The following is a 16,096-nucleotide window of genomic DNA, read 5'->3' on the forward strand; positions in this document are numbered from 1 at the left end:
CCCCGTGTCCCTCTGTCCTGTCCCCCTGTCCCTCTGTCCCCTGTCCCTCTGTCCCCGTGTCCCGCCCCGGGCGCGCTCTGCCCGCTCACGGCGCCCCCCCGCGGCCGGGCGGCGCCCTCGCCCCGCCCGCTGACGTCACGCCGCGGTGAAGATGGCGGCGGGCCCGGGTCGGGAGCTGTGAGCGCCCCGGGCCCGCCAACATGAGCTGCTCGGCGGACGCCGTGAAGGACAGGCTGCTGTGGAACGTGAAGAAGGAGGTGAGGGCGGAGGCGGGCGAGGCCCCGGGGCTGTGCGGCGGGCAGAGCCTCGCGCTCCGGGGTCCGGCCCCGGGGGGCCGCGGGTGGCGGCGGACGCCGTGTGGGGAACGCCCTGCGGCCCGGGCGGGCGGACGGGGCCGCTCCCGGTGCCTGTGCCTCGGCGCGGAGCGGGCTCGTCCGCCCGGGCTGGCGCCGAGGGCGCGGATCTGCCCCGGCGGGGCTGGCGGGGCGGTGCTGCTCCGGTGCTCCGGTGATCTCGGTGCTCTTTTTCTCCGGGCGCCCCTGGAGCGGGGATGCCGCTCGTGGGACTTCTGCTGCGGCAGGAGGCTGGCATCGGCTCCCGCTTCCTTTCCCGGCGTTTGTGTTTCACGCAGTACTCGTTTTTTACGAGTTTTTCCTTAACTGAGCTTTAGAGGAGAAGGGAGGGGAAATCGGAGATAAGAAGGGTATTTCTAAGGTGTCCGTGGATGAGCCGAGCTGACTCCCAGGTGCCAGAGCTCTGGCACCTGTGCCCTGGGAAGGGTTAATTTGGGTGGTTGTTCCCGCACACACCTGTGTGACAGGGCTGGGGCAGTCCGCGCTGTGCACACGGAGAGCGCAGCCCCCGCACCTGAGCGGAGGTGTTGGCCACGCTCGCGGTCGGGCCGGTGCCGCTCGGCCCTCGCAGGCGCTCCTTGGCTGCAGGGAGGTGCTGGGCCGGCGCTCCGTACCTGGCGGGCGGTGCTCCTTGCCCGCAGCTCGGCTGGACGGACGGAGTGTCCGCTGCGCTGGCACGGCGCTGGGGCAGCCCCTGCCGCAGAGCGAGGCTCCCGCCGGGCTGCGAGGAGGTGCCGCCGGTGTCCAAGCACTGGGCCGTGGGCACCTCTGGAGCGCGTTCCCTGCGGCCACCTCTCCCCATTTCGTGGTTTTGTGGCGCTGGCTGTGGTGAGCTGCGTGTAGCTGCCGGTTGTTACACAGCGGTGAAGGTGTAATGCTTATCCATCGCAGCACTAACAAGTATTTTAAACAGATACCTGCCCTCCCACTCCTTCCCCTGCCCAGTTCACTGCTGGGGAAGCAGCAGGAGCCGTCAAAGTTCAGATGTAAAGTTGTTCTTGTTGTGGCCGAGGTTCCTGAGCCCCACTCCCGTGTCCTGTGGCTGGTACTCATTAATGCTGGAATCAGAACACATCAGGTGTTGCAGGGAGCGTGGAAGGGGCAGAGCAGGGACAGGCAGTCAAGGATGGTCTTGCTCTATGTGGAGCAGCAGGACTGTGTCCCGGGATGACCCAGCCAGCAGCTGGCTCTGGGCAGGTGGTACCTGCTGAATGCTGCCATGAACATGCCACTTCACTTAGAAATTTCTGCTTGAACTAGAACCTTTGAGCTGAGGCAGTGTAAGGTTTTATTTAGAAGTGGGTGCGCTTGCTCTCCTGAGTAATGCTTAAATATATAAATAAACCTGATAAATGTTTTCCAAGTGTGAACATTGCAATCTTGTGCTAATGCATGAGATGGAAAGTGAAATGGATTTTCATGATCCAAGCCAGCTCAAGCTGAGGAGAAGTAGTGGTGTGTAATTAAAAAATCTTAGGCTAATTTGTTTTTAAAGTCTCTAAAATGTTTTTAATTGGACTCTGGTTTTTAAGTGACTTGAATAATGCTTGAAAGTGTTATTTGTACCTTCTGTGTCATCTGCATTTTTGTTTTGTCTCTGATTTGTTTTTTCCTTCTCCCAAGTCCTCATGGATGCTCTTTTAGAGCACTTATAGTGGCTTGGCTTTTTAGGGTTGGCCAGAGCTTTCCAGTCTAAAATAGCCATGAGAGCCTCTGTTGATTATAAGCAGGTTGAGGTAGCACCCCTCACCTGTGCCTTCACAGACCTGTGGAAGGGCCCCTGTCTGTGCTCACAGTAAGAACATGGCTCAGGTGGCAGTTGGAGACCCTGAGATGGAGATTTTATTTGTGTTCAATAATCAATTGACAGAGGCAGAAACTGAACACGAGCCAGTAGTAACCGCCCACCAGATGATGCTGCCCTTAGTGACTGTATATAACTTTTTCCAATAGAATCTTCAACCTCATTTTTTAATCATGTGTGACTTCATACAGCCACTTCTGCCTGCTTGCTGGGAAAAACCTGACTCCATGTCCATGTCTGTTCTCAGAGCCCTGGTCCCCTTCTGTTGTCCTTTAAACCCAGACTCTTATTTCCTGTTGAATGGTTTTCCCATAACCTCAAAGGAGTTCACAGGCAGTGGATTCTTTCTGTGGGCTGTTCCACCAAGCCTGGTAAAATTCAGTTGTCTTTGCAAAGTATAGAACAGTTATCTCCAAAATCACTTGGTGCAAAGTGTTTAGTTTATTTTGCCTCAGTCTCTCAGCTAAAACTTGTGCATTTTTCCTTTGGGAAATTTAATGCTGTTTGCTTTTCCTCAGATGGACTTTCAGTTCCCATTGGTAGGGAATGTATTTTGTTGGCTCTCGTAGAAAGGAAGACATGTAATGTGTTTCGAAAATGTAACTGCTGGGATTCATGCTGGGGCCGCTTGGAAGTTCACGTTTCAAGCATTTATCTCTCTCTGCAGGAAAATCTGTTGTGCCAAGCAGACTCATAAACCAGGCTTTTTTCTCTGGCCATTTCCTTTTGCCTCCTGAAATGGAGGGTTTTGCCATTTCTGGATTTAAACAGTACTTTCTAGCTGTGAAACAAACAGGATAACAATAACCTTAGCAGATCTACCCTGAACGATTTCAGAGCACTTCAGAAACTCAATTGCTCAACTTGCAACTGAAATGTAAGGACTTCTGAGCAGAAGCGTAATAGTTATTGAACAGCTTTTATTACACTACCAGGAGTAAGGAGTCAGTGCAGTAGGAGCTGTCAATAAAGGAGGTGAGCAGTAGCTGCACAAGCTGAAGAAGATGTGGATGGTAGACATTAGGTTTTCTCCTTTGAGGAATAAATGCTGCGGGCTTTAACTGTGTACCTGGTTATTGTGGTATGTTATGAGCATTCTTCTTTACCATTTTAAAGTTTCCTTATAATAAAATTTTTAAAAATTAAACATAAACTTATTTCTCTTGTGTATTTCTTGAGTGAAACTTAATAAATAATCAATGTATTATGATGTGTGTTCAGTGTTTGACTTCTGAAAGTTTTAGCCCTTGTAGGATGTGGGAGAAAGTCAGAGCAGTGGTCCATCAGCAGATGCTGCAAGTACTGAGCAGCTTCTCTTTGGGGAGTTTTCTGTGCTTTATCTGTATAATGCTGCCACCAGGATCTTCTGTACCCCTCAAGTGCTGGGATCTTTACCTGGGTAGGCAGAGCTTTCCTGTCCCTGCTCTCAGGGGTTGGCAGCTTTTCCAGGACGAGCAGGTGTCCCCGGGGCTGTGGCAGATGCAGTTCCTGGCAGCTGGTTCAGGGACAGTGACAGCGAGTGACACGCGTGCCTCTCTGTGCTCGTGCCACCAGGCAGGTCCAGACAAGAGCCTGGCTAGGACGAGTGGCTCCTGTGTTGTTCTGCAGGGGAGGCACAGAGAACAGGAGGGTGTTTCCAAGGCCGAGACCCGAGCCGGTGTCACAGCTGGCCCCAGCTCCCCCTCCCACCTGCACAGGCTCCTCTCCAGGCTCTGGGAGCAGCCCTGGCCCAGCTGGAGGCTGCAGCCCTCCAGCCCTTGCACAAACACAGGTGTAGGCCGGCAGATTCCTTCCCTGTGGGGGCAGGTGCTGATGTTTCTGTTAATGAGATTAATTTGCAGTTTGGTCATGTCTGCTGGTAGCTGCGGGTGGGTATGTGTGGAGGCTTGTGCTCAAAAAACTCCATTGTCAAGTGCCACCCAAGAACAGAGACAAAACAGCAGAATCCCCTATGAAGAGCTGTGCAATACTGCAAGGGAATTAAGGAAACAAGCAAAAAAAAAAAAAAAAAAGGCATGTGTTCCTTTTGATCAGAAACACTTGCTTTAGCTCCTTGCCTGGAGCATCCATGAATTACGTGGCAGTGAGGGATGACGTGGGATTGAAGAACATTGCATTCCAGCTTTTGAATCTTCTCATATCCTGTCTATGCCTTAAAAATGTTTTCTAATAACATTCAGTCACTCTCCAGAAAATGCACAAAGCTTGTTTGGCATCGGGTGGCAGTGGGGAACACACAGAGAGCCTGCCCTGCGTCCTTAGCTCTGGAGGCTGGGGTTTAAAGTCTCCTGAGAGACACTGGATGGTGCTGCTCTAGAAGAGTAGGGTTGATTACTGAATCTGAAACCCTTTTCTTTCTCAGTTTTTATACACTTAAAATTTTAGTTAACTGGGGTCTAAATAACGTACTGAGCTGATTGGGGTGTGCCTGGGAAATGTGTGGTATCAATGAATTAGCTGCTGAGCACTTGAGCTTTTGCTCCTCAGAACTACTCTTCTTCCTCCCTGTTGTTAGTATTTGAATTCCAGTTAATGTTCTCTGGGATGCTGAGACTGATTTCATGGTCTGCAGTCCTGAAGTCATGTCTGTCTTGACTTATATGTGCACAGGCTGGTGTGACTCCCTGCCAGCGTGGTGACTGTGCTGCACCAGGACAGAAACTGTGAATGAAACTGTGCCAAAGGGATTGCTGAGGATAATCCAGATGTGAGTGCCCAATCATGAGACCTCCTCACGCCTCTGCTTCTTCCTTGATACCCTCTTACTCCTCCACCTCCAGCTGCTTCACTGTGAGGTCCTAACAGCCATGTCAGAAAAGCCACAGGAAAGAAACAAAATTGCCTGGCTCAAAGTTTGTATTGTCAGGCCTCAGGTGTGAGCAGAGAGACAGGTTTTAACAAGTGCAAAGGACTTGTTTTGAAATCCTCAGCTATAAAACACATTCTACTTTCAAAGCCTCTTACATGTTTCCTTTTTCCCCTCCAGTGTTTTCTTTGCAACTCAGAGGGCTCCTGTTTGATGAGGAGCACAAATTCTGGAGGATCCACTTGATCCAGAATTTGGAGCGAGGCAAATGCCATGTGTTGAAAGGCTCGTGCAGCAAGTGCCAGAGCTGCAGCCTGCTGCCAGCCGGGCTGGGGGTGTAGGAGTGGGCACAGAGGCCCCAAGATGATTTCTGGGGGAGGGGATGTTTAATTACAGCATCCAGAATTGGTCTCACAGATGGTCTTGCTGGAGGAGGAAGCCCTTCAAACTGGAGAAGGCACCTCCACAGGCAGCTGCAGAGCCCAGCTGTCGATGGAGCACTGCACCTGCAGCTTCTCCTGGTCCAGTGCTGAGGGGAAAAGCTCAAAACCTTGGGACATGTCAGTGCCATGAAGTGGCACAATTAGCTCTAAATGTTGGAAGAACAGAGTGTCTGGTTGAGTCTTCTGCCATGGTAGCACTTACTTTCATATCTAGAAAGCGAATTGGCATAAGTTTAGTCAGAGTGCATAACCCTGTAATTGTAGCTCACAAATGAGAGAAGTCAAAAACTGTGGTTAATTTGTATATGGAAGAGAGTGAGCTCTCCATGGCCAGGAGGAAATGAGTGTCTGATAATGGTGATGAGTTGGAAACCAATGAGGTTTCATGTGGTGTCAGGCTGAGGAATCCACTGGGGAGAAATCACTGGCAGATGAACGGAGGGTGACTACAGCCTCTTGCCAAGAGCCTCGTTGTAAGGATTGTCTGTTTCTTCTTTAATTTTTGAAAGTCAGTAATTTGCAATTATTTCCCTCTGGAGCTTGACACATCTTGAGCCCTGAAACTGGAAAGGAACTTTGTTTTAAATCATTAAAAAGTGTGATAAGTGTTATTTTATTTGCTACAATTGCTAAATCGTGTCTTGAAGTGAAAACTGAAGGCACTGCCTTCTCTGAAGGTACTGTAATAATTTTGTATACTGTCTGGTGCAACAGAGCTTTGGAGACATAATTTGTAATTGCTGTGGCATGTTCCATGTTTCCCAGGTAGGGGGAAGGTGGCCCTAAACCTCTCTGGGAATGTGTGCCTGCGTTGCTCAGGGGTGCTTTGTGCTTGAAAAAGAGCAGAATGGCACAAGTGGAAATGGGATGTAGCAACACGGTCTGGTTTCACAAGCAAAAGGGACTGTGTGAAGGCCAAGCATGAATCATGTAAAAAGTCTTTCGCAGCTCTTCAAAACTTATGCTGGAGAAGTTCTCTGGAGGGTACTGTGGGCACACTGAAATCTGCCTTTCATGGGGGCACACTGCAAACAGACCTGTCCTTGTTCTGCCAGGGTTTCCTCATGCTATTATAAGCCCCTTAGGTTTGTTTGTGCCTTCCCTCCTTAAATCCATTCTTCCCTGCAAAATGGTATGTGAGTCTGTTGGTGAGGGGGAAGGGGCAAGCAGTGGTTGAAACTGAAACTCCCAAGTGCTGTGCTGATTTTGTTGGGCTCATACAATCGTTTCTCTCTATTCATTTTAGGTAAAGCAGATCATGGAAGAAGCTGTCACCCGGAAATTTGTACATGAAGACAGCAGTCACATCATCGCCTTATGTGGTAAATGTCACGCCAAAGAGCTATTGCTACCTAACCTTACTTTTCCTCTAGACATTTATTTTCTCTGCTATCAGAGGTAAATGCAGGGATTTAGATACTAGAAGTCGTGGTGTTCAGGTCCGTTTCACCACTATATTTACTACATGTGTGTTTACATTACAAATTGTAAAGTAACTCTTACTAAAATGTCATTATCCAAGTGCCCAGCCAAGATGACAGGTGGCCTTGCTGGAGGCCGGCTGTGTGTTCCAGGGAGCTCCCAGTGTGGTGTGCCTGCTCTCTGGTCCTGGAATCCTGTCCTGCAGCTGTGCTGCATTGTTGGTGTAACAGGTGATGGGGTGGCAGCTTTTTCTGTTAGACTCTGCTTGGCCAAAATTAGGAATACTTTAAAGTCTCTCATTCTCCTACTGTGATTCCTGTTGGTTTTGTGTTCTGAATTCTTCATGGTCTGAAGAACTAATACCTCTGCACTGAGCTGCCTCATTATTGCCCAGCAATCCTACCTGTCCTAAAGCAAGACTCCAGCCTGCTGCTGCTTTGAACAGAGGCCTTGATTAACTCTAAACCAGAAGAAGGTGAAGCTGAATGTTCTGTTTTTACTTTGGCTGATTGAATGGAGAAATCCCTTCCAGCAGATTTGGCTAACAGCTCCTGGCTGGTGCTCTCCTGTGTGTACAGTTCTCTTCCCTCCCCCACTCCAGTTTCGTGTGACTCTTCAAGAGGTTTTTCCCTTCTATTTAAAATTAGATTGGTTCAGTACATGAGTCATTTTTGGTGAATCTTCATTATAAATATAGAATTCTTGTGAATCATTTTACTCTCCTGCTAGGCTGAGTTTAGCAAGAGCCTCTTAAATGCATGATGGCTGATTTCAGGGTCTCTCTGCATCAGTTCATAGCTGCCCTAGGTCTTAGGTGGCTGAAGGTGCCAATTAAATGTCATGTGCCCCCTGTCCTGGGAAATGCTCCAGCTCTGTGCCGCCCTTGCTGGCCTGGAGGAATGGTGCCTGTGTGCTGTCAGCTGTGCTCATCCAGCAGGAGGGATTTGTAACCACGAGGACTCTGCTCCAGTCTGTGGTCTCTGCCTGGGTGCTCTGGAAGACGAGAGCGGTGCCGATGTTTTCATCCTTGTGGAGAAGCAGTGAGTGCAGGAAATTCTGTATTTGCTCCCAACCCAGCGTATAACCAACCTCAGTGACATCCCAGGGGCTCAGTCATCCCCTGTGATTTCTAGGAGATCCGGCTCTGTGGTTCAGAGCCACAGCAGCTCCTTTGGGCCAGGGCTGCTGCTGCGTGCCCACTCAGGGGCCAGTGCAGCGCTGCAAGTGTGCTTGGAGCAGCGTTGGTGGCGGCGCTTCTGCCGGAGGCTGGCGCGGCGTTCGCAGCCGCGGTTCAGCGAAGGTTTCCTTGGGAACGGCAGCCGGCACCGACGGGGCTGGCGGAGCTCCCCGGGCAGGGAGCACGGCCCTTGCCTCCTGCAGTTCCGAGGGAACGGGGAAGGCAAAGCAAGCACACCTGTTTCTGCACTTACCTCAGGTGTATTTACAGGGTTTCCGGCGTTACACCTACTGTGTTTGTCCAAAATCTGCCTGCAGGTTGCTGAGCCTTTTCTGTGTGGCTGCCCACCTTTAGTCTGACAGGAACCTGCCGCTTGAAGCGATTGAAAAACTTGTTTAAGTCAGCTTCATACTGCAAACAGGGTTTACTCATGAATGCCTCACACATGGTTATCCAGATGATCTCTAAATTTCCAATATCTACTTTGAAATGAGTATTAGTAGTTTGTTCTCTTTGAATAATATTTTGAGTATATTAAATTAAATAATCCTGAATTCCCCATGCTATAAACTCATCACCATAGTATTCAGGTGGGTTATGGAGAGTCGGTGTGTGTCACAATCAAAATATATGTTATTTAGATGTAAATCCAGCATGCGAGCTTGGCAGAGGGAATATACTTAGTGTGTTTTAGGGAAAGGTTAGTAGTAAACATGAGTAAAAATAGTAACCTGGGCACTGTTAAGCATGCAGAATTTGGCTTTTCAATGAGATTTCAGTTCAAAATAAAGCTTTTTTTGGCCTGAATAATAAACCTGCTACCAGTGATTAAACCCATTAATTAAAATGTGCAGAATCCCTTTGTGGCTGAACTGAAAAGGCCAGTTCTGATTTGAGCTGCAGAATGGTATTTAATGTTGTGCTTGGGGCTTCTTGTAAACCTTGTTTGAGGATGGCATTGCACGTGTCCCTTGGGAGGGGAGGGAGCTGGGGGATTCCACTGCTGTTCCTGGGGGATGCACCAGAGCTGTGCAGCTGTGGGTGGGTTTATGGCAGGGGCATCACCAGGTCCTTTCCTGTTCCTGAATCTGAACTCAAATCCTGTAAGACATTGAGGCTCTTCTAGCAAAGAAAACAAAAAAATTCTTTTTGTTTTCGTGATGCTTTGTAACTTTTTTGGTATACTTTGGATACTTGACATGTGCTGTTTCTTCCCATCTTCAGTTACTAATATTTAATTTACCACCAGCATTGGCTACAGTCCTTCACTTCAAAGACAATGGGAAGTATTTGGTTTTCCTTTCCTTTAGACTCATTGAATAATCTTTGCCTTCCAAATCTGTTCTAAAACTGTGTCTAGACCAGACTTACAGACCAGAAATGCTTTTCCCCTTTTGAACCCAAGGAGAAAATTTGCTCTTTCTGGGTGTTACATTACTGCTCTGTCCTGATGGATTTGTTGAGGACCTTTGCTGCAGAGCCTGGAACTGATGCAGAGAAGAGGAGCAGAGAGCCTCTCCTAGAGGAGCTGAGGAAGCTCAGCCCTAGGGGATGAGCCAGTCCCGTTGTTTTAGCTGCATTAACCTCAACTTTTTCTTTTTCCATCCCCATTATGCATATTGCTTTTCTTCTCTTATTAACTGATGAAATTGACTGGGTTTTTTCCTGGGTAATGCCATGTTTAAATAACACGGATCTTAAAAAAATAAGAACAAAACCATGTCACGATCTGTCCAGTCATGCACTGGGAAAGGTGACAGGGCTTGACTGCAGAACTGGATCTGGATATTAACTGAAGGTGTTTGTATGGGGCCTGTGGCTGTGTTTAGTCATATGTGCAGCCCTTCAAACAAAAGAAGGATGTGGTGCCTGCCCCGGGGGAGCCTGGGAGATAATGAATTCCCATTAGCAGGTTTGGATGTGTCCTCTGCAGCCCTTTGCACTCGGGTACCAGCCTCCCCCCTGCTCGGGGTGCGTGTCCAGTGACACAGCAGGCTGGAGCTGGGCAAGAAAACTGGTCTCAAACTGGGCAGGTCTGTGATTAGGATAAAGCAACAGCAGCTGGAGATCATGAGCATCTGATGGCTTCTTTATCATCCTCCTCTTTTCACTTATTTTTAATTTCTTCAGCCTCATGAATTCAATTCCCTGTGCACAGTTTCCATGAAAACAAGGTATTTAGCTGCAGTATTTCTTCCTGTCTGAGGAAAATCTCATCTGCTAAGCACACCCCATAAATAATCCTTCCACAGGCCTTCTTTTCTCTGCTCACCACTCTTCCAGCCCCAGAACTTTCATTTCACAGTCTATTAAGTCATGTCACAATTTTCATAGAGCCAAAAAAGGACAAAACTGAACCTGTTCACCTGACCCTGGAAGAAGTAGCTGTGGTGAAGTCATAAAAAAGTGACATTTTCTGAAGCTTGGTGGGCACCGTGATTATTTGAACTGTAAATCAATAATATATCTGCACTTAATTAAATTCAGCAGTGAATACTGCAGGGAATGTTCCTCAAAACTGTCTGGAGTTAATGAATTTTTAGATGGCTGCTGTCAGCTGGACCATACAAGGGAATTACCTGAGCTGTGCTGATTTATTCCCAGTGCAGAGCTGCTGTTCCACTGTGTGTGATGAGTTGTTGCCTTTTTATCTGGTCAGTTTTTGTGTGTGTTTGCTGTAGGTACAGTGACAGTAGGCAGGCTCGGGATCACGCTGGGCTGTGCAGTAGTTACTTACCTGTGTGCACACATACCTGTAGCCAAAAGCATGTGTACAAACTACCTGTGTGTACACAAAACCACCCAGTGATGCCTTTCTGATGTTAGCAGTTTCTCCAGAAACAGCTGAATTGTTTTTAGGTCTTCTTAGAGTGTCAGATTCCAAAAGGGGAAAAATGGTTCATTTTCCCAGAAATGGGTAAATAACCCCCTTTCCCTGTCCCAAAGGTTCTTGTACTATAACCCCTGAAATAGTTTGTGTTGTCTCTTTAGGCAGCAGTCTGAGCTGTGCAGTTTGTAACTCCCAGGGATCACCTGGTTTTGGTTTATCAAGAAGCACCACGGCCAAGTTCCTCTCATGCCTTTTAAAAGGTTCTGCAGCTTGAGGTGCCTCCTCTGCCACTTTGTTCAGGATGTGTTACATTTCCTTTCTGACTAAGCCTGGCTGTGGGCGATGCTGGCAAGGTGCAGTGAGATCAGTGCCTGCCTTGGACACAGAGCCAAAGGGAAGCCCTGGGGGGCTCTGCCAGGGAGCTGCTCCCTCCCTGCTCTGCTGTGCCATTCTCACACCGTGGGCGGGAGGGATGCCTTGCTGCTGTCCTGTGCCACCAGGGTGGCATCCACACGGTCCCCTGGGTTGGAATGGGATGGCATCTGTGTCACAAGATGTGCTGCCCTGCTTGCATGTTTTGTAGTTTAACTGGATAAAAGCCACGGTGTATTTGCAAGCACATTCAGATCAAGTCAGATGTGAATGTATTCCAGCTGCTCTGGAATAATTCGTGTAGAAAGGAGCCTGGAGAGAAGAGTGCTGGCAGCCAGTGCTGTTAGTCTCGGTGTGGGGTTGAAGGGTAGGAGAATGAAGTGACCTGAGGACCACACAGGCTGGGCTGTAACCTGCCCCCTAGTCCAAGGGTTCCTTACACATAGAACTGGACATGTGTTAATCTCTTGTCCTGTGGAAAATACATTTTGAGGCAATCCAGCAGCAAATTCCAGTGTCTCGCCCCTTGCAGATGACCCCTATGTGTGCATTGTCTGATCTTATATATGACTGATCTTACCCAAGTTCTTGTGATGAGAAATGTCACAATGGAATAATTAAATATTGGGGCTCTAGGGACAGTCACTGGGGAAATTGCCCTCAGTGGCAGCTGCAGCATTTATTAATAATTAAAGCTGCTGTGCTTTTCAATAAATTTGTTTCATTAATATTTTATTGTTTTAAAGAAATAAAAAAAAAAGCGGTGAAGGTGGGAAGAGAGTCTGTTTCCTAAGCAACAGCAATGCACTTCTTTGCAGTTATTTTTAAAGGCAGGTTGCTTCATCTAAGATTTGGAATCAAATTGCTGCATTGCTCCAGGCATCTGGAAAGCTGCTTTTCTTTTTTCTTTATTTCGAATTGAAAGACAGAGCAAAACAGTTGCTGGGTTAAGAGCTGTTGTGATGGTTGCTAGACAGGAGCTAGACTGTGCTGTGCAGAGCTCGCCCGTGCTGTCATCGCTCCCTGTCCCCGTGCCGCCCGCTCTCTGCGGCGTTCCCTGCACGGATGCTCCTTCCCCTGGCACTGCCACCAGCCTGGCTTTGAGATGGCGTCAGCGCTGGGCTCCTGCTCCTGCCAGACCACAGGCTCTGCCTCGAGCACAGGGGAGGCTTCTGATGGTTGAGAGGGATCACTCAGGGATGCACTTGCACGTCCTGCTCCTCCTCCCAGGGACCAGTGCCCTGCACAGCTGCTGTGCCTCAGGGCGTGGATGGCTTCTGAGGCACTCAGAAGTGCCACCAGCATGGGAAGCAGCATCAGACCTGCTGCTCAGTGTCTGTGTCTGATGCTCCTGTCCTGAGCAGACAGGAGTGTGCCAGAGCTGAGCCCAGACCACTGCCCCATTGTGCCGTACCCTGGGGTGGGGCTCCCCAGGGTCCAGCAGAGGTGTTTCTGTGTGACCCCAGGCCAGCCTGGGACTCGGGATAGTTTTCAGGGTCCAAACAGTGAGGACAGGTCTTTTTCAGATGCAGGCTTTCAGGTGTTATGGCATTTGGAGCCTTCAAGTACAATAAGGAGAGGAGTCTTCAGGAAACACTCAGCTCCTGACAGTGTTTGGCATAAAGTGCAAGAAAATGCTGCCTTCTCTCAAAAAGAGCCGCTGAGTGTCAGAGCAGATGGAGTGCCATTTGTTGCTGTAACCAGTATTTAAGGTGGGGAGCTGCAGTGTCCCCGTGGGCTGCCTGCTGTCCCCCAGCACAGGAGAGCCCTGCACAGTGCTGCACTCAGAGCCCTGTGAAGGCTGCCCTGCCCTGGGCACACACCTGGCACACACCTGGTCTGTTCTTCATCCCTTTGTTTGGCTCTGTGAGTCATCTGCAGCCTCACTTCAGAAGCTGATAGACAAGGAAGGCTTATTTTTTTGTTTAGATTTGTTGTGGTTGTTTTAATTTGTATTTCTCATTTCCTTGCCTTGCAGCAGCTTACAGGAGAGCTGGATAGATTTCTGCTGCAGGCTGGCATAGTGCAGTGCAGCATTTTACTGGTGTCCATCAGGGAATGATAGTGTGGTTCTGTGTGGCACATGTAAAGTGGGGTGAGAATACTCAGAGATTCCAGTTCATTTATATGCTGCCATTATGTCTACTTTACAAGGTGCTCGTAGTAGCAGATTAGACACATGCTGACGTCACCTGATTCTGAGTTCCTGTCTGTCTGTCTGTCCCCCCAGCTCTGTTCTTGACCCACAGCTGCCCAGTGGCAGTGAGCAGGTGGTGCTGGCCGGGGAGGAGGCAGAAGGCAGCCGGACCCATAACGCTCTGTCCCCTTCCTGCAGGTGTGGTGGAGGCGTGTCTGCTGCACATGCTGAAGCGCAGGGCTGCCGGCTTCCTGCGCACCGACAAGGTGGCCGCGCTCTTCACCAAGGTGGGCAAGACCTGTGCCATAGCTGGAGACGTGTGCAAGAAGGTGCAGGAGCTGCAGCAGCAGGTAGAGAGCAGGTGAGGCTGAGCTCTGTTTATCAGCCAAGTGGATGCAGGGTGTGTGCAGCATGCTGGGACACAGACTGCCCCCTGAATGCACATGGGCTTGTCTCAGGTGCAGCTTTGTCTTGTCAGTGCCTGTAGATGTTTGTGTCTGATCAAGCTGGCAGTGAGCAAAGGGACAGAGATGGGGAACTGAGGCTTTGGTGTTTCATTTTGCTTCTCAGTACAGCAGAGGAACACATTTGGCCCACACACAGCAACAGAAGTGACTAATTACTGGTGATTTCAGAGAGGGCTCACAGTCTGGGGATGGTGGACCAGCTTGGACCGTTGGTGGGAAGGGAGGGGGTGGAAGGAGGAACTCAAGAACAGACATGCTGGAAAAGCTGTTTTGGTATGCTCCTGCCAAGCCAGGAACAAATTTTTAGGTATCATAGCAGAAACAGTTAAATTAATGGATACAAAGAGTGATGGGAAGCAGGATGTGATAGGAAAGCTGTTCAATACATACCGGACTAAGCACAACAGAATCCTGGAGTCAAGGACTTGAAGTTACTGAAAGTCTTAGACTTCTTGCTGGTGGTGAGTAGCAAAGTTACATTTTTCCATGTGGTTCTGTAGATGGAATCACACTGCATGAGTGTCTTGTCCTATAAGCTCAGGACAAGAGCATTTTTAATTCTGTTTGTAGGCACTGCTGAGCCCTGAGAGCTCTTTGCACATCGTAGGAACTTTTAGTCTCTGATCAATTTGCTGTAAAGAAGGGCTTTGCTGAGAGAGCTTGTCTTTAATTACTGGCAATTATTTAAATTAGCACTTATATTTCTGTGTAATTTTCTGACATTTATCTTTATTAGACTTATAATTATCAGACTTTGTTATGTAGTTTTTGACAGGTATGTACCTATTTTTGATATATTTTTGATTTGGCCTACTGATACAGACAGGGATTTTATTAAGTTTAGTTTTTTACATGTTGGGTAGAAGGATGCTTTCTACTGAAAACTCACCAGCCTCTCTCCTGGTTAAGAGCCCACACAAACACCCTTCTAACCACAAGAGAACTTTGGCTGTATCCTCTAACAGAGAGGAGCAAATGAACTTAAATTCTGTGGTTTCTCCTGGACAAATTTTGTGTGTTTTTCAGCTATTAATAGCCACAAAATTTAAGTGCTGTAGAAAATACACACAGAAAAGATACTATTGGGAAGTACTGCAGGGGGTGAACTCACTCTGCTGGGTGTATGAAATGAGACAGAAGGGCTGTAACAGCCTAACTGTTCCTGAGGCTGTAGCTTAAGAAAACCCCTGTTTAGGATGCAGCTAAACACACCAAATTGTCCTGGTGGTGTCACGTGTCTGCCTTGCCTGTAGAGATGCTGTCATGGCCTCCTGTAGGACTTGGACCCTGTCAGTGCAGGGGGGAAATTACAGATCTCACACAAACTGCCCCAAACAAATTATTATTAACTCTGTGTAACTGAACAGTTTCCTGACAGGGAACCCAAGTGCTGGCAAAGAACCTGAAGATGACAGGGTTTCTTTCCTCATTGAGGCAAAATGGAATCTTCTTCTATTTTAAGGGGGAAGTTTTCTGGAAAAGGCATTGAGGGGGTTTCTGTCCCCTCAGCCCGGGACAGCGTGTGGAGAGCCAAGGCATGTGCCCCTGTGCTTTGTAGCCACCTTTCTCCTGCAGCTGCCTTGTGTTACCTGATGCAGGAGGATGGGTTTCACTGGAGCTGTCACCAAAAAGAGCAAATTCTGACTACTTTTATTTTATCACCTTTTGCAGGAAAAATCAGCCAAATGGGCAGGAACCCCTCAAAAGGCAGGGATCAACCACAAGCAAAACACCTGTCCTGACACCTCAGGCCATCAAGCACATCTGGGTTCGGACAGCCTTGATTGAGAAGGTGCTGGACAAGATTGTGCAGTACATTGTTGATAACTGCAGGTAAGGAAAGCAGCAGAAGCACAGGGATTTGTTGGACTGATGCATTTAGGTGTCTGCAGCAAGGGATTTCATCAAAGGTCTTTGACAGCCCCTGTGATGCAGGCTTCTGGTAAGATGAAAACCAGTTACATAGGCATTTAGAAAAAATGTACTTTAGTTTTTCATCATTGGCAGTGTTTCAGGCTTACAAAAAAACATTAACAGGCATTCAGCTTTCCAGAATCAGCTACAAACCTAACTTCACGTGCATTAGGTGCCCACATTGGGACCTAGACCTTAGTGGAATAGAAATATCTTCTAATAGTACATGAGTTGAAAATAGTCCTTTGGAACTTAGGATGTCAGGGAGGAAAATGCCTTTTGTAGATGAAAGAAAGGAGAATTATAACAGGAGGAGTTAGTGACATAAAACATTAGGGTTGTGAAAACAGGTTCTTTGAATCATGTTTACT

At 48.4% G+C, this 16,096-nt stretch overlaps 1 protein-coding gene across 7 annotated transcripts in view; it reads left to right on the plus strand.

Moving 5' to 3' along the window:
- The first annotated feature begins 164 nt into the window (after positions 1-164).
- SGSM2 (small G protein signaling modulator 2) overlaps positions 165-16,096 on the plus strand; it is a 35,085-nt gene continuing 19,153 nt past the window's right edge. For 6 of the 7 annotated variants that reach the window (XM_053960816.1, XM_053960819.1, XM_053960820.1 and 3 more), the window contains exons 1-4: positions 165-257; positions 6,653-6,728; positions 13,543-13,705; positions 15,483-15,644. In XM_053960816.1, the coding sequence (XP_053816791.1) occupies positions 201-257; positions 6,653-6,728; positions 13,543-13,705; positions 15,483-15,644 (458 nt within the window). In that variant the 5' untranslated portion in view covers positions 165-200. Of the gene's footprint in view, positions 258-4,767; positions 4,865-6,652; positions 6,729-13,542; positions 13,706-15,482; positions 15,645-16,096 lie in introns of all 7 variants that reach the window. The other variant, XM_053960818.1, reaches the window with a different exon arrangement.

This window comes from Vidua chalybeata, chromosome 20 (assembly GCF_026979565.1).
Source record: "Vidua chalybeata isolate OUT-0048 chromosome 20, bVidCha1 merged haplotype, whole genome shotgun sequence".
NCBI lineage: Eukaryota > Metazoa > Chordata > Aves > Passeriformes > Viduidae > Vidua > Vidua chalybeata.